Here is a 21231-nt window from a genome sequence, read left to right on the forward strand (position 1 = left end):
GCACTGGAGCAGGAGTGGGAGCTGGATCAGGAGCAGGAACTGGATCAGGAGCAGGAGATGCAGGCAGAGATGTCAGCTGTGCCAGGGTTTTCCCAATTTGCTGAAGCAGTTCCTCGTGGCGAGTGAGGGCCTCACGTTGGCTGGTGAGCGTACGTCCATGAGCGTCCATGGTCGCTCCGAAGCGTGTCAAAGCTGCCATAATTCCCTGAAGGTTGGCCGGGTAGACAGTTGAAGCAGCCTCTGCTGAGTCGGTCATGACGGAGTCTTTCTGTCAGGGTTCTGCTGGGATTCGAACCTGGTTCGTTGGTGTGATAATCCAGCAAACCCCCACTAGGCCACCAGGGGGATGACTCAAATGCAGAGGCGTGAGGCGGAAGTAGAAAAAGAATCAAAAGGTTTATTTAAACTATATACACTATATACAGGGCAAAACAAAAGACAAAAAAAAAACCAAAGAGTATAATCCAAAAGAAAAGCAAAGTGCAAAAATTCAAAAGCTAAGAAGATCAAAAAACACAGTACAAAGGAAACTGGAGATAAACATAACAGCACAAAGACTCCGTGACAAGAGGACTGAACTCAGGGGTATAAATAGACAAACTAATTAAGGACACAGGTGAAGATAATTAGGCAATTAACACAAACACAAAACACAGGAACAGTGGCGGCCTCTAGAGGCCAAAATAAACACGACATGAAAAGGAAATAACAGCGGCCTCTAGAGGCCAAAACAGTCCTAGTCCTAACACCGGCATTGTTTTTAGCAGCTAATGCTTCGTGATGGACCATACAATGTGTCCATTTCACAAGTGGAGCTACTTGCTGAACACGAGCAACTAGGCCATGCTCGCGGCCCGTCATTGCCCATGCACAGGCCAACGTATCGGTCCCAAGCCAAACCATTTTCAGGGAGAAAAATATCAAGGACATTGAAGATGGCTTCTCCTGTAGTGTGCGACTGAAGAGGCCGGCAAAACAGGACATCCTCCTCAATCGCCTTGTCACGCAGATACCTGACATAGGTGAGAAGCTGTGCCTGCCCAGCAATATCAGTGGATTCGTCCAGATGCAGCGCGTGGTAAGGACTCTGTTTTATGAACTCTGAGTTGCTCTCTGATGTCATTAGACATGTCTGAAATCCTCCTAGCGACTGTGTCATTGGACAGTGGTACTGCACCGAGTTTGGCTGCTGCACTATCATTATTCTGCACGTCTTGTGCGGCCAGCAAAATGAGAGTCTCGGCAATTGTATGCGGTTTACCCAGTTTAGCTATTCTTTTGGCCACTACATATGATGCCTCCAAAACACTGTTTAGACACAGTGCTGTGCACTGAAATGGCTGCCTGTTGCTGATGGAGGCCATCAAGCTTTCTTTTAAAATATTCTGCCGGTTTATCTTTAATAGCAGCATCTTTTGTTTCGAGGTGCCTTTTAAGTTTGCAGGGCTTCATGCTGTCGTTTGCTAGCACCTCGGCACACACGACACACTGAGGTCTCAGATCAGCCGTGACTGTAAATCCAAACTGCAGGTATGCTTCATCGTACCTTCGAAGCTTTTTTGTAGCTGGTGGTGCGTCGGTTGCCTTGTTGGTCCTCACTAGAAATCTCTCCATTTTTGTTAATTATAATTTGGATGTGTGGCTATGTTAAGAGACAAGTATCGGGGACTAATCAGACGGGACTTATGCACGTTCTTTAATGCAAGTGTTTAACAATTTTGCAGGCAATACCAATTTTATTTGAAGACTTAAGATTGTAGTCCTGAGTGAGTGAGTGACTGAGTGAGTGAGTGATTGTCTTAGTCACGTGTGTCGTATGTGTTGCAACACGGTGAAAAAGGCAGAGGCTTACCCTATTAGCTAAGTGCATGCTTAGCAATTAAAAAATAGCTAGGGCTGAGATTGGGATAGTCTTTAAAATGACTTTTTGTGGTATTAGTCTTTAAAAAGACTGTTTAGGTTTGAAGTAAAGGCCTAAAGTAGATCGATATCAACACTGATAACAGCTGGCACAAGCGAACTTGACAAGAGACTAGACTAGAGTGAATGAAGCTCAACGCGTGTGCAGACGCTTATATAGTAGGCCAGCCTAGCAGTTACGTGACATCATGTCACAGGCTCAAAATACTACCCCCTGTATTGGTAAATTTGAAATGAAACTGTGTGGTTGATTTGCTTCTGTGTTATAGTAGTCCAACCACTTGCATTTTCGACATGGGAATTTTCATGATTTTTTAAATGATTTTTTTCCCCCTCATCCTAGCCTACTCGCGCCCCCCCAGGAGAGTGTCCGCGCACTCCCAGGGGGGCGGGCCCCACCGGTTGAGCACCACCGGTCTAGCGAATTGGATGGAATTAAACTGACAGTCTCATGTGACTCTCATTAAAACAGGATAGGTGTTATAACTGTTAGGGTTTTGCTGGGATTCAAACCTGGTTCGCTGGTGTGATAATCCAGCAAACCCCCACTAGGCCACCAGGGGGATGACTCAAATGCAGAGGCGTGAGGCGGAAGTAGAAAAAGTATCAAAAGGTTTATTTACAATATTTACAGTCAAAAAAATATAATCCAAAAAACGCTCAGAAGATGAAGGGAAAAATAAAATATCCAAAAGGTCAAAGTCAAAAACAAAAGCCAAAAAACTAGAAAAGAAAAGGCAAAATACCAAAGCTCAGAAGATCAAAAAACAGTAAACACAAAGTCCAAAAAGTCCAAAAAAGAAAAGCAAAGTGCAAAACCAAAGAGACAATGGCACAGAACAGAGGTAACTGGAGCTAAACATAACAGCACAAAGACTCCGTGACAAGAGGACTGAACTCAAGGGTATAAATACACAAAATAAATTGAAAACAGGTGACACTAATGAAAACAGGCAATAACACCAACACAAAACACAGGACACAGTGGCGACCTCTAGAGGCCAAAGCAAACATAGACAAAAAACAGGAAATAACAGCAGCCTCTAGAGGCCAAAACAGTCCCAGTCCTAACAGGACCCCCCCTCTAGGAGCGTCTCCTGATGTTCCCAGGGCGATCCGGATGGGCCGAATGGAAGTCCCGACACAGTTCTTTATCTAAGACATCCCGAGCGGGAACCCAGCAGTGCTCCTCAGGACAATAGCCCTCCCAGTCCACAAGATATTGCAGCCCACTGCGGACCCGGTGGGAGTCAAGCAGGCGATGCACGGTGAACAGAGTCTGACCCTGGAAGATGCGGGGGGGTGGGGGGTTCCTAGGGGCAGGGGCAAACGTGGACGTCAGTACGGGCCGCAAGAGGGAAACATGGAATTTGGGGTTGATCCTCAGAGTCCGGGGCAACTGGAGCCGGTAGGAGACAGGGTTCACCCTGCGCACCACCTTGAAGGGGCCAATGTAGTGAGGAGCAAGCTTGCGGTTCTCCACCCGCAGCAGAAGGTCCTTAGTGGACAGCCAAACCTGCTGCCCAGGGCGGAAAGCGTGGGCAAGTCTTCTATGGCAGTTGGCCTGAGGCTGGTTGGTTCTGGAGGTCTGGATGAGGGTCTTCCTGACCTTGCTCCAGGTCTTGCGACACCGTCTCACATATTGGTTGACCGAGGGCACCCCCGCGTCTTCCTCCGGGTCCAGGAACAGAGGTGGCTGGAACCCGAATTGGCACTGGAATGGCGACAGCTTGGTGGCCGATGACTGCAGGGTGTTGTGGGCGTACTCTGCCCATGGCAGCCAGGTGCTCCACGATGTCGGGTTATCCATAGCCAGGCCTCGCAGGGTGGTTTCCAGGTCCTGGTTGAGCCTCTCCGTCTGACCATTGGACGGTGGGTGAAACCCAGAGGAGAGGCTGGCAGTGGCTCCGATGACCTTGCAGAACCCGTGCCACACTCGAGAGGAGAACTGGGGCCCTCGGTCTGAGACGATGTCCTGTGGGAGACCAAAGACTCGGAAGACATGTTTAAAAATAAGTTTGGCTGTTTCAAGAGCAGTAGGGAGTTTGCACAGTGGTATGAAGCGGCAGGCCTTCGAGAATCTGTCGACTATAACCAAAATGACAGTGTTACCTTGAGACTCAGGGAGACCCGTGATGAAGTCGACTGCCACGTGGGACCAGGGACGCCGGGGAATGGTCAGAGGATGCAGGAGACCCTGGGGATGCTGTCGCGGGTTCTTGGTTCTGGTGCAGACCTCACAGGACAGGACAAATTACCTTACTTCCTTCTCCATGTTAGGCCACCAGAAGCGTCTTTTCAGGAAGTCCAGGGTCCTCCGAGCTCCCGGGTGGGCGGTGAGAGGGGAAGAGTGACCCCACTGGAGAACCTTGGCCCGGGCATGATGTGGGACATACAAGAGGCCCGGTGGCCCCGTCCCAGGACCGGGGTCCTGGCGTTGGGCTCGTTGGACGGCCTCCTCAATACCCCAGTGGACAGGGGCCACAATCCGGGACACAGGGATAATAGGCCCGACTTCACTCTCCCTGTTAGTGGCAGAGAACAGCCTGGACAGTGCATCAGGTTTGGTGTTCTTGGAGCCGGGGCGGTACGAGAGGGTGAAGTCAAACCGACTGAAAAACAGGGCCCACCTAGCCTGTCGTGGGTTCAGTCTCTTGGCTTGCTGGAGGTACTCCAGGTTCTTGTGGTCAGTCCAAACCAGGAATGGATGTTGCGCTCCCTCCAGCCAGTGCCTCCACTCCTCAAGGGCCAATTTGACCGCTAGCAGTTCTCAATCCCCCACATCGTACCGGGACTCCGCAGGACTCAGGCGGTGGGAGAAGTAAGTGCAGGGGTGCAGCTTTCCTTCCGAACGTTGAGAGAGCACCGCGTCAACACCACTGTCCGAGGCGTCCACCTCCACGATGAATGGTTGGGAGGTGTCCGGGAGGACCAGAATAGGTGCCGTGCAGAAGCGGTCTTTGAGGTCTTTGAATGCCTTTTCCGCCTGAGGACACCAGACATAAAATCCATCTGTCCCTTTGGTGAGGTCTGACATGAGTGCTGCTACATAACTAAAGTTCCTGATAAACTTGCGGTAGAAGTTAGCAAATCCTAAGAACCGCTGAACCTCTTTGACGGACTTGGGAGTGGGCCAGTCCCGGACGGCCAGAGTCTTGGCTGGGTCCATTTGGAGTTGGCCTGTCCGTACAATAAAACCCAGAAAGGAGACCTCGGGAACATGGAATTCGCATTTCTGGGCCTTGGCGAACAGATTGTTCTGTAGCAGCCTCTGGAGAACCTGGCGGACATGGTGGCGGTGCTCCTGCACGGTCTTGGAAAAGATAAGGATGTCATCGAGGTAGACAAAAACGTACAGGTTAATCATGTCCCTCAAGATGTCGTTGATTAGGGCCTGAAAAACAGCTGGTGCATTGGTGAGTCCGAAGGGCATCACCTGGTATTCGTAGTGCCCAGACGGGGTGTTAAAGGCAGTCTTCCACTCGTCTCCCTGTCGCATATGGATGAGGTGGTATGCGTTCCGTAGGTCCAACTTGGTCAAGACGGTGGTGCCTTGGAGCAGGTCAAAAGCTGTGGACATCAGCGGAAGGGGATATCGGTTGCGCACAGTGATCTTGTTCAGGCCCCTGTAGTCAATACATGGTCGGAGCCCCCCATCCTTCTTGCCGACAAAGAAGAAGCCGGCACCAGCAGGTGAGGTGGAGGGTCGAATGAACCCAGAGACCAGGGCATCTTTGAGGTATTCCTCCATGGCCTTGCGTTCTGGCTGAGAGAGGGAAAACAGTCTGCCATGAGGAGGGGTAGTCCCAGGGAGCAAGTCGATGGCACAGTCGTAGGTCCGGTGCGGAGGAAGAACGGCGGCCCTGCTCTTGCTGAAGATCTCCTTGAGATCCCAGTACTCTGTGGGAACTTGAGATAACTCGGTGAGATCAGGGGGCTCGGCAGGAGACACAGGAGAGCTAGAGAGCAGACAAGAGGCATGGCATGCAGGGCCCCATTCCACAACCTGGCTTGTTACCCAGTCTATGCGAGGGTTGTGGCGAGTAAGCCAAGGAAGGCCTAGAATAACTGGGAACTCAGGTGAAGGAATCAGGTGCAGGGATATTTCTTCCTTGTGACCTTGACACTGGAGGAAGACTGGAGAAGTAACTTGGGTGACTCTTCCATCACCTAACGCTTGGCCATCGAGGGCAGACACAGACAGTGGGACTTCAAGAGGTGCAGTCGGGACATTGATACTTTGGGCGAAGTGAATATCCATAAAGTTCCCAGCCGCCCCTGAGTCTAGCAAAGCTTGACAAGAGTGGACAGACTCACCCCAGGAGATGGAGACTGGGATGTAGATTCCTTGGCCAGGGAGTCCAGGAGAGAGGGTAGGCCCCGTCACAACCCTCCCTCGGCTGGACGGGGCGGTCCTTTTCCCGAGAGTTCGGGACATGATGCTCGGAAGTGACCAGGCTTGCCACAGTAGATGCAGCACTTGTCCCTCCTTCTGCGCTCCCTCTCAGATGCGGAGACGCGAGTACGACCCACTTGCATGGGTTCTGGACAGTCACTGGAGGAGGTAGACGGGCTCCAGGTAGAGGTAGGGAGGCTGGGGGGGCTCAGGACTTGGCGGCGTTCTCTCATCCTGTTGTCCAGACGAGTAGAATGTGAGATGAGAGTTTCGAGGTCACTTGGGCATCCAATAGAGGCCAGGCCATCCTTGATGGGGTCAGACAGACCATGGTGGAAGGCTGACACCAGGGCAGTCTCATTCCATCCACTTACTGCTGCGAGCGTCCGGAACGAGATGGCGTAATATGCGACGCTTCCTCCTTGCCAGATGAACATGAGCTTTCTGGCTGCGTCGGTACTGATGTCCGCCTGGTCGAAGACCCGAAGCATCTCTTCAGTAAATAGTTCAAAATCAGAGCACTCGGGTCCCCGTCTCTGCCAGATAGCTGTTGCCCAAGCTCGTGCCTTACCAGCTAACAAGGTTATCACAAAGGAGATCTTGCGGCGATCCGTAGTGTAGGTGGTAGGCTGGAGCTCAAAGGTGAGTTGGCACTGGGTAAGGAACTCCCGGCACTCACCGTGCTTGCCGTCATACCTCTGTGGTGCAGGAAGGCTGGGTTCGCAAGGTGAAGGAGACAGTGTGACGGGAGGCACTGGAGCAGGAACAGGAGCTGGATCAGGATGAGGAGATGCAAGCAGAGGTGTCAGCTGTGCCAGGGTTTTCCCTTGCTCCTCGTGGCGAGCAAGGGCCTCACATTGGCTGGTGAGCGTTCGTTCATGAGTGTCCATGGTCGCTCCGAAGCGTGTCAAAGCTGCCATAATTCCCTGAAGGTTGGCCAGGTAGACAGTTGAAGCAGCCTCTGCTGAGTCGGTCATGATGGAGTCTTTCTGTTAGGGTTTTGCTGGGATTCGAACCTGGTTCGCTGGTGTGATAATCCAGCAAACCCCCACTAGGCCACCAGGGGGGATGACTCAAATGCAGAGGCGTGAGGCGGAAGTAGAAAAAGTATCAAAAGGTTTATTTACAATATTTACAGTCAAAAAAATATAATCCAAAAAACGCTCAGAAGATGAAGGGAAAAATAAAATATCCAAAAGGCCAAAGTCAAAAACAAAAGCCAAAAAACTAGAAAAGAAAAGGCAAAATACCAAAGCTCAGAAGATCAAAAAACAGTAAACACAAAGTCCAAAAAGTCCAAAAAAGAAAAGCAAAGTGCAAACCCAAAGAGACAATGGCACAGAACAGAGGTAACTGGAGCTAAACATAACAGCACAAAGACTCCGTGACAAGAGGACTGAACTCAGGGGTATAAATACACAAAATAAATTGAAAACAGGTGACACTAATGAAAACAGGCAATAACACCAACACAAAACACAGGACACAGTGGCGACCTCTAGAGGCCAAAACAAACAGACAAAAAACAGGAAATAACAGCGGCCTCTAGAGGCCAAAACAGTCCCAGTCCTAACAATAACTTTTCCAACATACATGTACATGCATGCATTTTCACCGATAAAACGTAAAAGGCTAATTAAATAATCAGATGAACTGAGACAAATCACATTCTGAAGCAAATTAAAGAATCTTATACCAGTAACTTAAATACACAATACAAGTTACATGTATTAATCTAAATGCAGATGAACAACGAGTGTTGTTGTTTTTGTTATGTAACCAAATGAGAGTCGCATCTTACCCGTCCGTGTTCTCGCTTCTTGTAGGCTGATCTTGTGGCCGATTGTTTTGAAACAATATGACTTTCAGTTGTTCGTTCAGTTCTTCATTCATTCGCTTCTTCCACATAAGAGTGAGATAGTGCTGCTGAGGCAAGCATATCCAGCGGAGAAATCTGATGACTGGTCCACTCATTCTCCATTTTCTCCATACTGAGTACTCTGCCATTACTGCTCAGCTCATACTCTGGGAGAACTGGTGCAACTGAACTTACTTTCCTTTTCTTGTAGTTTTCTTTTCCTTTAATTGTTGGTACTGTACCCTCTTTCAATACGGGCTTATAGCCAATGCTCCTCAACAGATCAGAGATTTCGTACAAATCCTCAGTAAAATGTGCAGAGCAGAGGAGAGACCACTTCGTAGGCGTCAAATCTGTGAATTTCTCACAAAACGCATCCAAATCTTTGCAGTTTGAACATTCTTGGGCCATGAATGCAACATAAATCCACCTTCTGTTGTGTTGCTGCACCCACCAGCAACACATCTACGTGGCATGGAGATAAATTAGCTCAAAATGGAGGATTGAAGTTGCAGTTAGCTCTGTGTTTTAGTATAGTGGAAATGGTGATGAGACTGATAGCCTTCCTGCTGTGACGTCACAGATGTCAAGGTCATTCACTCAGACCGCTACCTATATGAAATCACTTTAATCATAAAAATTACTATATTAGATTTATTGTTAATGCTTAAAACTACAGGTATACCTATGCCATTCTTGAGGTCTCAAGGCATTTATAAACAAAAAGTGAGGCCATGGTTCTGCGTATCTCCTTTAAGGATAGGCTATATCGAGTGACGCAGGACACTCAAACTAAGGAAGAGATGACACTGGTCATCTCCTGGTCCACACTGGTCCTAAAGAGCTGTAAGGAACTTTAATTCCATGTGGCTCATAACCCTATGGCTAGGCATCAGGGGCAGGATAAAACACTAAATTATTTCATGGCCCAGTTCTATTGGCCAGAGATTCATGCCGATGTCCGCAGGTGGCGTGCAGCTTGTCATGAACGCCAACTGGTAAATCCAGCGGCCACACCAAAAGCGTCATTGCACCCATTACCATTAATTGAGATCCCCTTCGAAAGAATGGGCATGGATCTCATCAGGCCATTAGATCGATCGACACAGGTATCACATTGTATTAGCCATTGCAGATTATGCAATGCGATATCTGGAAGCAGTGCCTCTTTGCAATATTTCAGTACGCAGTGTTGTGGAGGTGATCTTCCGCATTATCTCCCAAGTTGGGATTCCAAAAGAAATCCTAACTGATCAAGGCACTACTTTTATGCCGTGCACACTCTGCGAATTGTATGAATTATTGGGGATTAAATTGATTCATAGCCAAACACTTAAAAACATGATTCATAAGTTTGTTCATGGGGATGCTAAACACTGCAAAAATGATATCTTAGCAAGTGAAAATATCTTGAAAATAGTTTCAACTATCTAGCATTTCCTATTAGAAGAATACAAGACACCAATTCTGAGATTATTAAACCTAGTTCTAGATTGCAACCAACTTATTCCAAGATGTCTTATCAAGTAAAAATATCTGTCAATGCAGCAAGATAATTTCACTAGTATTAAGTAATTTTCTCCTCAAATTCAGTTTTCAATTTTTTTTGCAGAGAAAACTGGGACAGGTGACTAGACCCTCTGTTGTTTGCAGTGTGCAAAGTCCCACAAGCCTCCACCGGGTTTTCCCTGTCTGAATTGCTGTATGGCGCAAGCCCCGTGGTGTCTTAGACATCATTAGAGAAAACTGGGAGGAGGGGCCTTCTCAAAATAAAAATGAAATTTAATACATTCTTGACCTGAGAGAAAAACTCCACGCAATGAGTCACATAACCAAGGAGAATTTGCTACAGGCCAAAGGACATCAATTTCGCTTGTACAACAGAGGGGCATGGCTAAGGGAATTTGCATTGGGAGATAAAGTCCTCATTTTACTGCCCACCTCAAGCTCAAAATTACTTGCCAAGTGGCAAGGGCCCTTTGAGGTCACACGGAAAATTGGGGAGGTCAACTATGAGGTCAAATGTCCAGATAGAGGTGACACATCAAATTTACCACCTCAATCTCCTGAAACCATGGAGAGAGGAGGTACCTGTTGCTCTGGTGACGGTACTTCCAGAGAGAGAGGAGCTGGGACCAGAGGCAAGTCCAAAACGTGTGGCCCAATTCACCCCGGTCCCCTGTGGAGGCCACCTCTCACCGTCCCAGGCAACGCAGGTGTGGCAGCGGGAGCGTGGCCAAGCGTCGGTCTGTGAATGGAGGGCGGAGTCAGGGAAGGTAAGTGGTGGAATCATTGCACCTGATGGGAATTAACGTGTTTGTGTATCTTCCCCAGTGACCACGCCCTTTAAAAGAAGAGGAGAGCAGAGAAAGGGAGCTCTCTCCCCAACCAGAACACTTGTGTGTGTGCGCGTGGGTGGGAATTGGAGAAAGGCTGAAAAGCAAAAAAATAAAAAAAGTTTGTTGAGAACTCAGTTCTGGCCTGCCGTGCTTCTGTGCTTCACCCACCTGGTCGAATACTACAGTGGTGCCGAAACCCGGGAGGGTGGAGCACAGAAGCACGGCAGGCCAGAACTGAGTTCTCAACAAACTTCTTGGTTTTCAGCCTTTCTCCAATTCCCAGCCACGCGCGCGCACGCACACACACACACACACACACACACACACGTGTTCTTCTGGGGAAGACACACAAACATGTTAATTCCCATCAGGTGCAATGATTCCACCTTCCCTGACTCCGCCCTCCATTCACAGACTGCCACTTGGCCACGCCCCCACTGCCACAACAGGTTATTAGGTTCCAGGAGGAATTCTGTGATGTGTTCTTGTCCCTCCCTGGTCGCACGGACCTCACAGAGTGCCACACTGAGATTCACTGAGGTCATGGGCAGGTGTGTCCCCAAATTGATAAGACTGCAGCGATTGCAGCCTGCCCAAGACCTAAGACCAAAAAGGGGGTGAGGCAGTTGCTGGGCCTGGCTGGCTATTATAAGGCAGTTCATGTTTAACTTTTCAGACGTCACCAGCCCGCTGACTGACCTCACTAAATAGGGGGCACCAGATCCAGTCTAATGGATGGAGCCATACGAACGGGCTTTTGCTCAGGTAAAGGTGTTTTTGTGTGGGGGCCCACTGTTGCATTCTCCTGACTTTTCCATAGTACAGCACCATAGAAAGGGAGTGTCTGGCCATCAAGTGGGTGGTCCTCACTCTTTGGTACTACCTGCTAGGATGCCCATTCATCCTCTGTTCTGACCATGCCCTGCTCCAGTGGCTCCACCGCATGAAGGTGTCAGCTCAGGGCTCGACATTAACGCTTGTCCGGGACAAGTGATACTTTATGTCGGACAAGTTCATCGTCTCAGTTACTTGTCCAATCGGACAAGTGCCAAAATACGCCGATATTCAGGTTACATATAAAATTTATCAGTTTATTCACATGATTTCCGAAGCATCTCACTCGACATATTGTTTTGATGAATTGCCGGATGTTTCTATTCGGAAAAAGCGATGTGCGCATGCGCAATATTCAGACCCTCCAGGATTTCGCGATGTTGCGATTTGCAACATCAACGCAAATTCAACCAATCCACGCAAATTGAGGGTGGTGTTGCAATTATATCCAATCACCGCAACTTTCCCGCAAATTTGACCAATCGTTGGCGTCGTCTTGAGGTAACATCGACAAACTACCTTCTGCCTTACTCCTGTGTAAAGCAGCATGTGCAAGTCAAACATTTCACACTTACCGACCAAAATAACTGCAAAAGATCGTGAAAAGCAGTACCCCGGCATTCTGCATGAAAGTGGGGGTTGCAATTATATCCAATCACTGCAACTTTCCCGCAAATTTGACCAATCGTTGGCGTCGTCTTGAGGTGACGTCGACAAACTACCTTCCGCCTTACTTCTGTGTATACATTCAAGAGAAGCAGCATGTGTGAGTCAGTGTTTATATAAGCTTAAATTCTGTTACTGAAAGTGTGTTATGTTTACAGTGAAGGACTGTGTGCACTTTACATTATTTTTTACTTAATACAAGAAATTAATGGATGCCAACATTTTTGCCAAAATGGTATTTTATTTTCCATTGTTTACGCAGCTTCAGCATCATATTGTGAGATTCTGTTCAAATTGTTTTTTTTTCTATGAAGCCTGAGCCACTTATTTTATTAGTTTATAATTATTGTTTAATTTAGTCTTCAGAAGAGACTGCCTGCACACAGTACTAGTAGTTTTTTTTTCTTACATGAAAGCTGAGGCATTTATATTATATTTTAAGGTAACTTCATGTTGTGCTGTGAGGTTCTATGCACTTTAACTTTTGAACCAACAGGTGCATTTGGATAAGTAAAGCCTATTTTTCTGCATTTTTTGTAGTCCTGGTAATCTTTTATATTGGTAAAGTTGTTTATAGGACCATTTCTCAGTGTCTTTGTTTTTTTTAATCAATAGTTTTTCAGTAATAACTTAATATTTAACATATCACTCAATTTTAATCACAAAAAGAGAAAATCGCAACAATTTCTTGCAACTTTCACTTTCTCCCGCAATGTAATCGCAACAAAAACCTAAAAAACCCTGCAACTTTCATCGCAATTTTTTGGAAACCCCCCCCCCGCAACATCAGACATTTTAGCCCGCAATGATCACAAAAAAGGCCTGCGAAATCCTGAGGGGACTGAATATTCCACTTGCGAAACCAGCCAATACCGCTTCATGTATTTCAGCTGAAAAGTAAACGGTCATTTATGATTGGTTTTAATCGTGTCATACACGTGGATTTGTTGACGTTTCTGTTGGCGGGATCATTATTCAACTGTATATTTACGTTGAGTATGTGGTAATTTCCAAATCTTTGAATTGTTGTTGTTGGTGTTCATTATAAAAATTTAGACATTTAGAAAATGTTCCTCCTGAAGTTCAGCTTCACAAAGAAGTCTAGTGAATCCGAGGCATCTGGTGCTGAAAAGAAGAGGAAACAATCACAGCAGAACTATGAAAGCAAGAGAGAGCAGAAATTTCTCAATTCTTGGAAGGATGAATTTGAATGGGTCCAAGACACTGGAGATGGACTGCAATGTTCTCTGTGCATATCGCATCCTACTTATGCTGATGTCTCGAGCAGCATGTTTAAAGGTACAGCTTCATATAGGCGAGACATTCTAGTGTCTCATGGCAAGAGTACAAGCCACAAGCGGTTTGATGCAAATGCAACAAATGCAATAAAGATTGTTGGGTTACAAATAGTTTATTTGTGGGGGTTTTTCTTAAATATTTCTTCGGACAAGTCAACTTCACATTCGGACAAGTACATTTCCTTTCAACTTGCCCGACAGGACAAGTGGTTTCAAAAGTTAATGTAGAGCCCTGCAGCTGCAGGCCGGATGGCTGCCTGGCCTGAGTTGGGCAGCAGGGGTATGTGGCAGCAGAGGTATGTGGCAGCAGAGGTGTGGTCAAGCGTCAGCTGTGAACAGCAAGGAGTCAGGTTGAACCAGTAGGTAACATAGGACAAGGTGCACCTATGTCTAATTACTGGCTGTCTATTAACCTGGGTCTGTGTGTCTTTCAGCCAACCAGGAACAAGAGAGCGAGAGAGAGAGCTGTGACAACCCGTTGCGTGTGTGTATAGTGTGTTTGTGTATTGTGAAGTCACTGAAAAGTGTGCACAACTTAAACAAAAAACACCTGTTCTGAAGCCTGCTCCCAGTTCCTCCGTTTCCCAACATCAGAGAGATGTTCCAGTTATAATATGCAAACAGTTATAGTATGTTATAGCATTTAAAGATGCTATAATGAGACTGATCAATATATAATTTTTGTGACCTACCAAATGTGAATGTCAAACTGCAGCAATTTTATATGCATATAACTAGTAGGTGTATTAAAAGTACCAAACCATTAGACTTTGCTAACCTGATCATGTTTAACACCTGCAGCCAGAGGTTGGTATGAAGGAGGGAGACAATGTACCAGAAGGACCAAAAGTTGTCATTCATTACGTATTACACTCGCATGCAAGCACACACGCGCACAAACTACTTCCTTCCATTTTGTTTTGGAGATTTTCCACCTCATGAACACATCACCACTCATTGCCTTGGTTGCAGCTGCATTTTTTAGGGTGACATATAATAAATTAACTACAGTGGGGCCATAAATGAAATTGCACGCAAAAGACAGTACTATCTGTATTAATACTGTACAGTGTGACACTATTATCAATGAAACGATATTCTTAACTGAGGTGACCCTGTCACCCTGTGCATAGAAAAGAGCAGTTGCAATGTGTGTACATGAGTGTGTGTGTGTGTGTGTGGGGGGGGGGGGGGGGGGGGGTTCCAAGATAGCTGGGGGGTCTTAACTGATGTGTCGCAACACGCTGCAGTCCTGTGATACAAATTGAAGTGTAAATACACCAATAACACTGCTTCTTAAACATTAAAAATATGTTTGTAGGTAGTCACTTAACTACAACTTTTACTTTTTTTTTTTTAAATCTTTAGTCCCATTTTCAGTTTGATTTCTAAAATAAATTTAGGTCTGCTGAGGAGGATTATTATTGTACCAACCAGAAAAGGTAGTCATTCTAATTATTGTCAACTCCACATTGCGTGCACAAAGGCTTCTGGGACTGTTAATGTTTAAGCTATTGTTAGCAGCTACTAAATAGCAGTGAGTCACCATGGTCAAGACTCCTGCAGTAATTGATCACCTCCAGTCAGTATTCATAAGAGACATGCTAGTTATGATTGTCTGTCTGATTTAACTGTGTTTAATAATTATTTGACAGTTTGCCAAAGTTTAACATGGGTCAAATCCTGCTAATGACTAGGGTTGCCACCCGTCCCGTAAAATACGGAATCGTCCTTTATTTGGCAATTAAATCGTGTCCTGTATTGAACCGATACGGGACGCGATTTGTTCCGTATTTTCATAAATGTCCAATACACATGTCTGTCTCACACATATCAACACTAAATCTAACAATAATGAACAAAATAAAACAGGAAACACTACGTTGCAGGATCTATCCAGGACACAAACCCCTCCACTCTGTGTCACGCTCTGTGCCTGGCTGCCTGCGTCACTGCGTGTGGCACTGTCACGGTTGCCTAGAGACAGACAACACACACCGGCGCTGCTCAAAAAACCCAGGCCTTTTAAAAATGTCTGCTGCACCCGGGACTCCACCACGTCCTCAAAAGCGTAAATGCTTACAAAAATACAGACGTGAGTGGGAAGAGGCACATCCTTGGCTGGACAGCGTGAGTGGAGATGACTACAGAGCAAACTGTAAACAGACATACAGTGGGGCAAAAAAGTATTTAGTCAGTCACCAATTGTGCAAGTTCTCCCACTTAAAAAGATGAGAGAGGCCTGTAATTTTCATCATAGGTATACCTCAACTATGAGAAAAAAAAAATCTAGAAAATCACATTGTCTGATTTTTAAAGAATTTATTTGCAAATTATGGTGGAAAATAAGTATTTGGTCAATAACAAAAGTTCATGTCAGTACTTTGTTATATACCCTTTGTTGGCAATGACAGAGGTCAAATGTTTTCTGTAAGTCTTCACAAGGTTTTCACACACTGTTGCTGGTATTTTGGCCCATTCCTCCATGCAGATCTCCTCCAGAGCAGTGATGTTTTGGGGCTGTCGCTGGGCAACACGGACTTTCAACTCCCTCCAAAGATTTTCTATAGGATTGAGATCTGGAGACTGGCTAGGCCACTCCAGGGCCTTGAAATGCTTCTTACGAAGCCACTCCTTCATTGCCTGGCCGGTGCGTTTGGGATCACTGTCATGCTGAAAGACCCAGCCACGTTTCATCTTCAATGCCCTTGCTGATGGAAGGAGGTTTTCACTCAAAATCTCACGATACATGGCCCCATTCATTATTTCCTTTACACGGATCAGTCGTCCTGGTCCCTTTGCAGAAAAACAGCCCCAAAGCATGATGTTTCCACCCCCATGCTTCACAGTAGGTATGGTGTTCTTTGGATGCAACTCAGCATTCTTTCTCCTCCAAACACGACAAGTTGAGTTTTTACCAAAAAGTTCTATTTTGGTTTCATCTGACCATATGACATTCTCCCAATCCTCTTCTGGATCATCCAAATGCCCTCTAGCAAACTTCAGACGGGCCTGGACATGTACTGGCTTAAGCAGGGGGACACGTCTGGCACTGCAGGATTTGAGTCCCTGGCGGCATAGTGTGTTACTGATGGTAGCCTTTGTTACTTTGGTCCCAGCTCTCTGCAGGTCATTCACTAGGTCCCCCCATGTGTTTCTGGGATTTTTGCTCACCGTTCTTGTGATCATTTTGACCCCACGGGGTGAGATCTTGCGTGGACCCCCAGATCAAGGGAGATTATCAGTGGTCTTGTATGTCTTCCATTTTCTAATAATTGCTCCCACAGTTGATTTCTTCACACCAAGCTGCTTACCTATTGCAGATTCAGTCTTTCCAGCCTGGTGCAGGTCTACAATTTTGTTTCTGGTGTCCTTTGACAGCTCTTTGGTCTTGGCCATAGTGGAGTTTGGAGTGTGACTGTTTGAGGTTGTGGACAGGTGTCTTTTATACTGATAACGAATTCAAACAGGTGCCATTAATACAGGTAACGAGTGGAGGACAGAGGAGCCTCTTAAAGAAGAAGTTACAGGTCTGTGAGAGCCAGAAATCTTGCTTGTTTGTAGGTGACCAAATACTTATTTTACTGAGGAATTTACCAATTAATTCATTAAAAATCCTACAATGTGATTTCCTTGATTCTTTCCCCTCATTCTGTCTCTCATAGTTGAAGTGTACCTATGATGAAAATTACAGGCCTCTCTCATCTTTTTAAGTGGGAGAACTTGCACAATTGGTGGCTGACTAAATACTTTTTTGCCCCACTGTACATGTTTGTTGTGTTTTTTGTTTTCTTTTTTCCTCTCCAAGTAAAAATGTCCCCAAGGTTCACAAAGAGAGTCCCTACACCAAGAACAGTTATGCACTTACATTTACAGTGATTAAGTTCTCAATATATTTAGATTATATTTTAAAAGTTCATTGTTGCCCACTTGTACATTATACATTTTTACAGCATTGGCAATAAAGCATTTCAAGCTTTAAGTATGAGTAATTGCTTTCTTGATCACCCCTTTACTACAAACACCTACAAAATAAAACATACCACTGCTGCGGGCACCCCACCCCATGGGAGTCGTGCCCGTGGTGGTCATAGCCCCAAGGAGCCATGGTGGGCGTCCCTTATTTTCATTTCTGAATGGTGGCAACCCTAGTAATGACATTATAGTCTATCATAATGTGCGTCACATTCTTCAGAAGCGATAACCAAGTTTAAGCTGGTGTGCCTTGACATTATGGTTTGACTTCTGATGTGCCTTAGACCTCTATGACAGACAGATCACTGAGCTCAGGCAGACACTTGACAACTTATTGCAGTCTTGTGGCCAATTACAGTGCGCAAAACTTTAGCCATTGCAAACTAACATGATGATCAGAAGTATTATGTTTCATGACCATATTTAACATATTCAGTATACAGTATTAGGCTACTATTTCTTCTCATCTGTATAAAAGTGTATTATCATTGCACTATTATTCTAAAATTTTTACTGTCTTTTTCACCCTACATTGTATTGCAACTGACAGCCAATAAGATGTGTTTGATTAAAAGTTGCTGATCTAGGTAGTAATGAAAAACCTCCAAAACAGCAAAATCTGGGAACCCCAGAGGTGTGATGTGCATACAGGGAATTAGGATAAGGATAAATGGCCACAAAAGCACCAGAGTAGTGTGATTCTGAGAACTGAGTAGTGGGAGTACTGAAAACCTTGCTGGCATAAATACTGATGCATGTTTTCAACTTGTATGATCATGTTCTCTGGCTCTCCTACTAGCATCTGACAAACAGAGTAGTTTGGTTGGAGTATTCCTTCAGCACAATTCAGTATGGTTAAGAGTCACATGGTCATTATACAAGAAGACAAAAAGCACTAGTTATTTACTCACTGGCAGTCTGCTTGTGTTGGGGAGTAATAGAATGCTGGCACCGTCTGTTCATATTTGGCTTTGGCAGAACTGTTCCCGATGGAGGCCATCAACTAAAGAGAGACAGACGATGAGATGTCATGAGGGACAACAGCTTCCATTTTTACATGAAATGTGAAAAACAAAAAGGTAAAGACAAGAAAATGGTGTCGTTATAAAGTTAAGTTCATACAAGCAAAAGGGTGGGTGGGGAAGAGTGCATCAAGTGCTCTCTCTCTGCATGCATGTGTGCACACATGTTCGCACATTTGTACAGTACGTGACATTTTCTGCTAAAGGGCTAAATGGTTACAGTTGCCACAATCATAAGCATACTTATTGTATTTCACACTAGAAACTACAGTAACAAATAACACATAGATAGGCAATGGATTTCCAATCATCAATTGTCCAGTTTTGGTGGATCTGTGTCCACTGTAGACAGATACTTGTTCTTTGCTGAAAGGAGTGGAACCTGATGTGGTCTTCTACTGCTGTAGACCATCCACCTGAAAGTTCAGTGTGTTGTGCATTCTGAGATGCTACATTCTTCCTCATGATCGTGAAGAACGGTTATTACCTCGCCCGGGACGGAGTCCACTAGGGGGCAAGGTACTGTTTTTGGTGGGGTTTCTTTGTTTGTTTGTTTCTTTGTTGTTGTTGTTTTTTTTTTGTTAGCAACATTATGGGAAAATGGCTGGACCAATCTTCATAAAATTTTCAGGATCAGGCCTCAATGTTAACTTTTTGGCCTCAAAAAATTTTTGCCCCCCTTGAATTTCTTTTTGCCCTAAAATTTTGCGGTATTTTGGCAAGTTTTCAAGTTCACGGTTCAAGGCAACACTGATATGTTTTCTAGGGGTATCATTGGGTTGTTTAGACAAAATTACGTTTTGTCAGGTACACGAGGGAGGCGGATGTATGTGCAGAAGTGTTCAGTTTAGTGCAGAAGTGCTCAGTTTAATACACAGGGTGTCTACAGGTTTGTCCAAGTTAAATTTAAGACTTTTTAAGACTTTTTCATACCATGTTCCAAAAAAAATTAAGACCAAATCTAAAGTCACGCAAAAACATACTCTTTTGAAAAAAAAAACCTATATAATTTAATGTAACTTATTGTTTTTGTAAACATTCACCAGAAAACACTATTCTAGTAGAAGTACTTCATTTCTTTTCCTTGACAGACATTCACACACTCAGAACACAATATAAGGATAGGATAAACTTGTAACTATTAGGGGTGGCACAGTATTTGTACTCGTATTGGACCGTCACGGTACGGGGGTCACGGTCCGGTACATGCATTGTCACGGAGAATACACGGTACTCTTTTTTTTTTTAAATAAGAACTAAACGCAGAACTGCTGTGTCGCGTGAGGATTCATTCAGGGCATATTAACCATTTGCACCTGGAAACTCTTGATTGGTCTAGCTTTTCCAACCCCGCCCAAACGCCTTCAAAATACAACTGCTGCTTGGTATGGCTCCTTATTTTTCTTTGCGGCTGCAAGTTTGAAGAGAAGTATGCACGAATGCAAGAATGGCGAGTGACAGCACACCGGAGTTAGAAGACCCGCCTGCATCGTTTAAATCAACGGTGTGGGATAATTTCGGGTTCCCCGTGACTTACAATAAAGGTGAGCAAGAAGTAGACAAAACAAAGACTGTCTGTCGGCGTTGTTCGACAGTGGTTGGTTATGCGAATGGGAACACTTCGAACATGCTAAAGCACATCCAACGACATCACCCAGACATCCCCATAACTGGAACAAGACCGAAAAAAAAAAAGTGTCCAGTCACTTCTCCCCACCGTGTTTCACCAACCACTAGACACAAACTCTACTAGAGTGAAAAAAATTACCGACGCAATTGGGATTTATATTGCATCCGCAATGCGCCCATACTCCACTGTGGAAGAGGAAGGCTTCAAATATTTGTTACATGTGCTAGAACCACGTTTCACGGTGCCATCCCGCAGCCATATTAAACAAACGGTAGTACCTGACATTTACAAAAGAACAAGGCACGTAGTGGAATTGGAGTTGTCAGCGGCTCCTTCTATTGCTCTCACAACCGATTCGTGGACGTCTCGAGCTACCGAAAGCTTTCTCACAGTATCAGCTCTTCGTGGGAGATGAGAACGGTAGTCCTACAAACGCGCCCCTTGTACGAGCAGCACACAAGTAGCCAGAGAAGTGCTAGGAAGAGCACAACAGGTATGCATTTAAGAAAAGAATAATAATAATTAATAATAATATATAAAATGTTATTTCTTAAGTGACTAATCTACTGTTACACCATAATGCTCAATTTATTGTTTTCCCCCTTTTCACATTGCAGAATGATCTGTCTCTGTCCACACAGGAGGACAGACCATCAACTTCACAGGCCACTCCTTTGCCAGTGAAGGCAGAGGAGTCAGAGGTATCCTCCTCCCCACCTCCTTCCAAGAGGTCAGTGATGGCAGAAATTTTTGGCTCCCTCTTCAGGGCTGATCAAAGGAGCCAGCCTACTTTGAATCAGAAGTTAAAGGAAGAAGTCAGTGCTTACATGGCAAAAGAATGTGCCTCAGTTGACTCTGACCCGCTTTCCTGGTGGAACTGTCACGAATCTCTGTATCCTAATTTAGCCATATTGGCAAAAAGTTACTTGGCCATACCTGCTACATCAGTGCCCAATGAAAGGGTGTTTTCAACAGCAGGTGACATAGTTACTGCCACTAGATCTACACTCAGCACTGATAGTGTGGACAAACTAGTTTTTTTGAAGAAAAACTTAAAAATTGAATGAAGGTGTAATACATTAAGAGGTACATACTGTAGTTTATAATTGCAAAAATGGATTGAAGTTTATTACTGTTAAAACATTGTACCTCAGTATTATGTTGTGATCTGTGGCCTTGCCTTCATTGTTCCATTTTTCATTTTGATTCAGAATATTTCAGCTACCTATTTTTGAACAATAAATACCCTTAAGGACAACCTTTTTGGTTGTTTTTTTTTCCCCTGCACCGTAC

General features: G+C 45.2%; 1 protein-coding gene across 1 annotated transcript in view; it reads right to left on the reverse strand.

The window, feature by feature from the left end:
• Positions 1-21231, reverse strand: part of LOC132868491 (arf-GAP with dual PH domain-containing protein 1) — a 217609-nt gene that overhangs the window by 89733 nt on the left and 106645 nt on the right. The window contains exon 3 of the mRNA XM_060901406.1: positions 18198-18289. Within this exon, the coding sequence (XP_060757389.1) occupies positions 18198-18289 (92 nt within the window). The remainder of the gene's footprint in view (positions 1-18197; positions 18290-21231) is intronic.

Source organism: Neoarius graeffei, chromosome 20 (assembly GCF_027579695.1).
Source record: "Neoarius graeffei isolate fNeoGra1 chromosome 20, fNeoGra1.pri, whole genome shotgun sequence".
Classification (NCBI taxonomy): domain Eukaryota; kingdom Metazoa; phylum Chordata; class Actinopteri; order Siluriformes; family Ariidae; genus Neoarius; species Neoarius graeffei.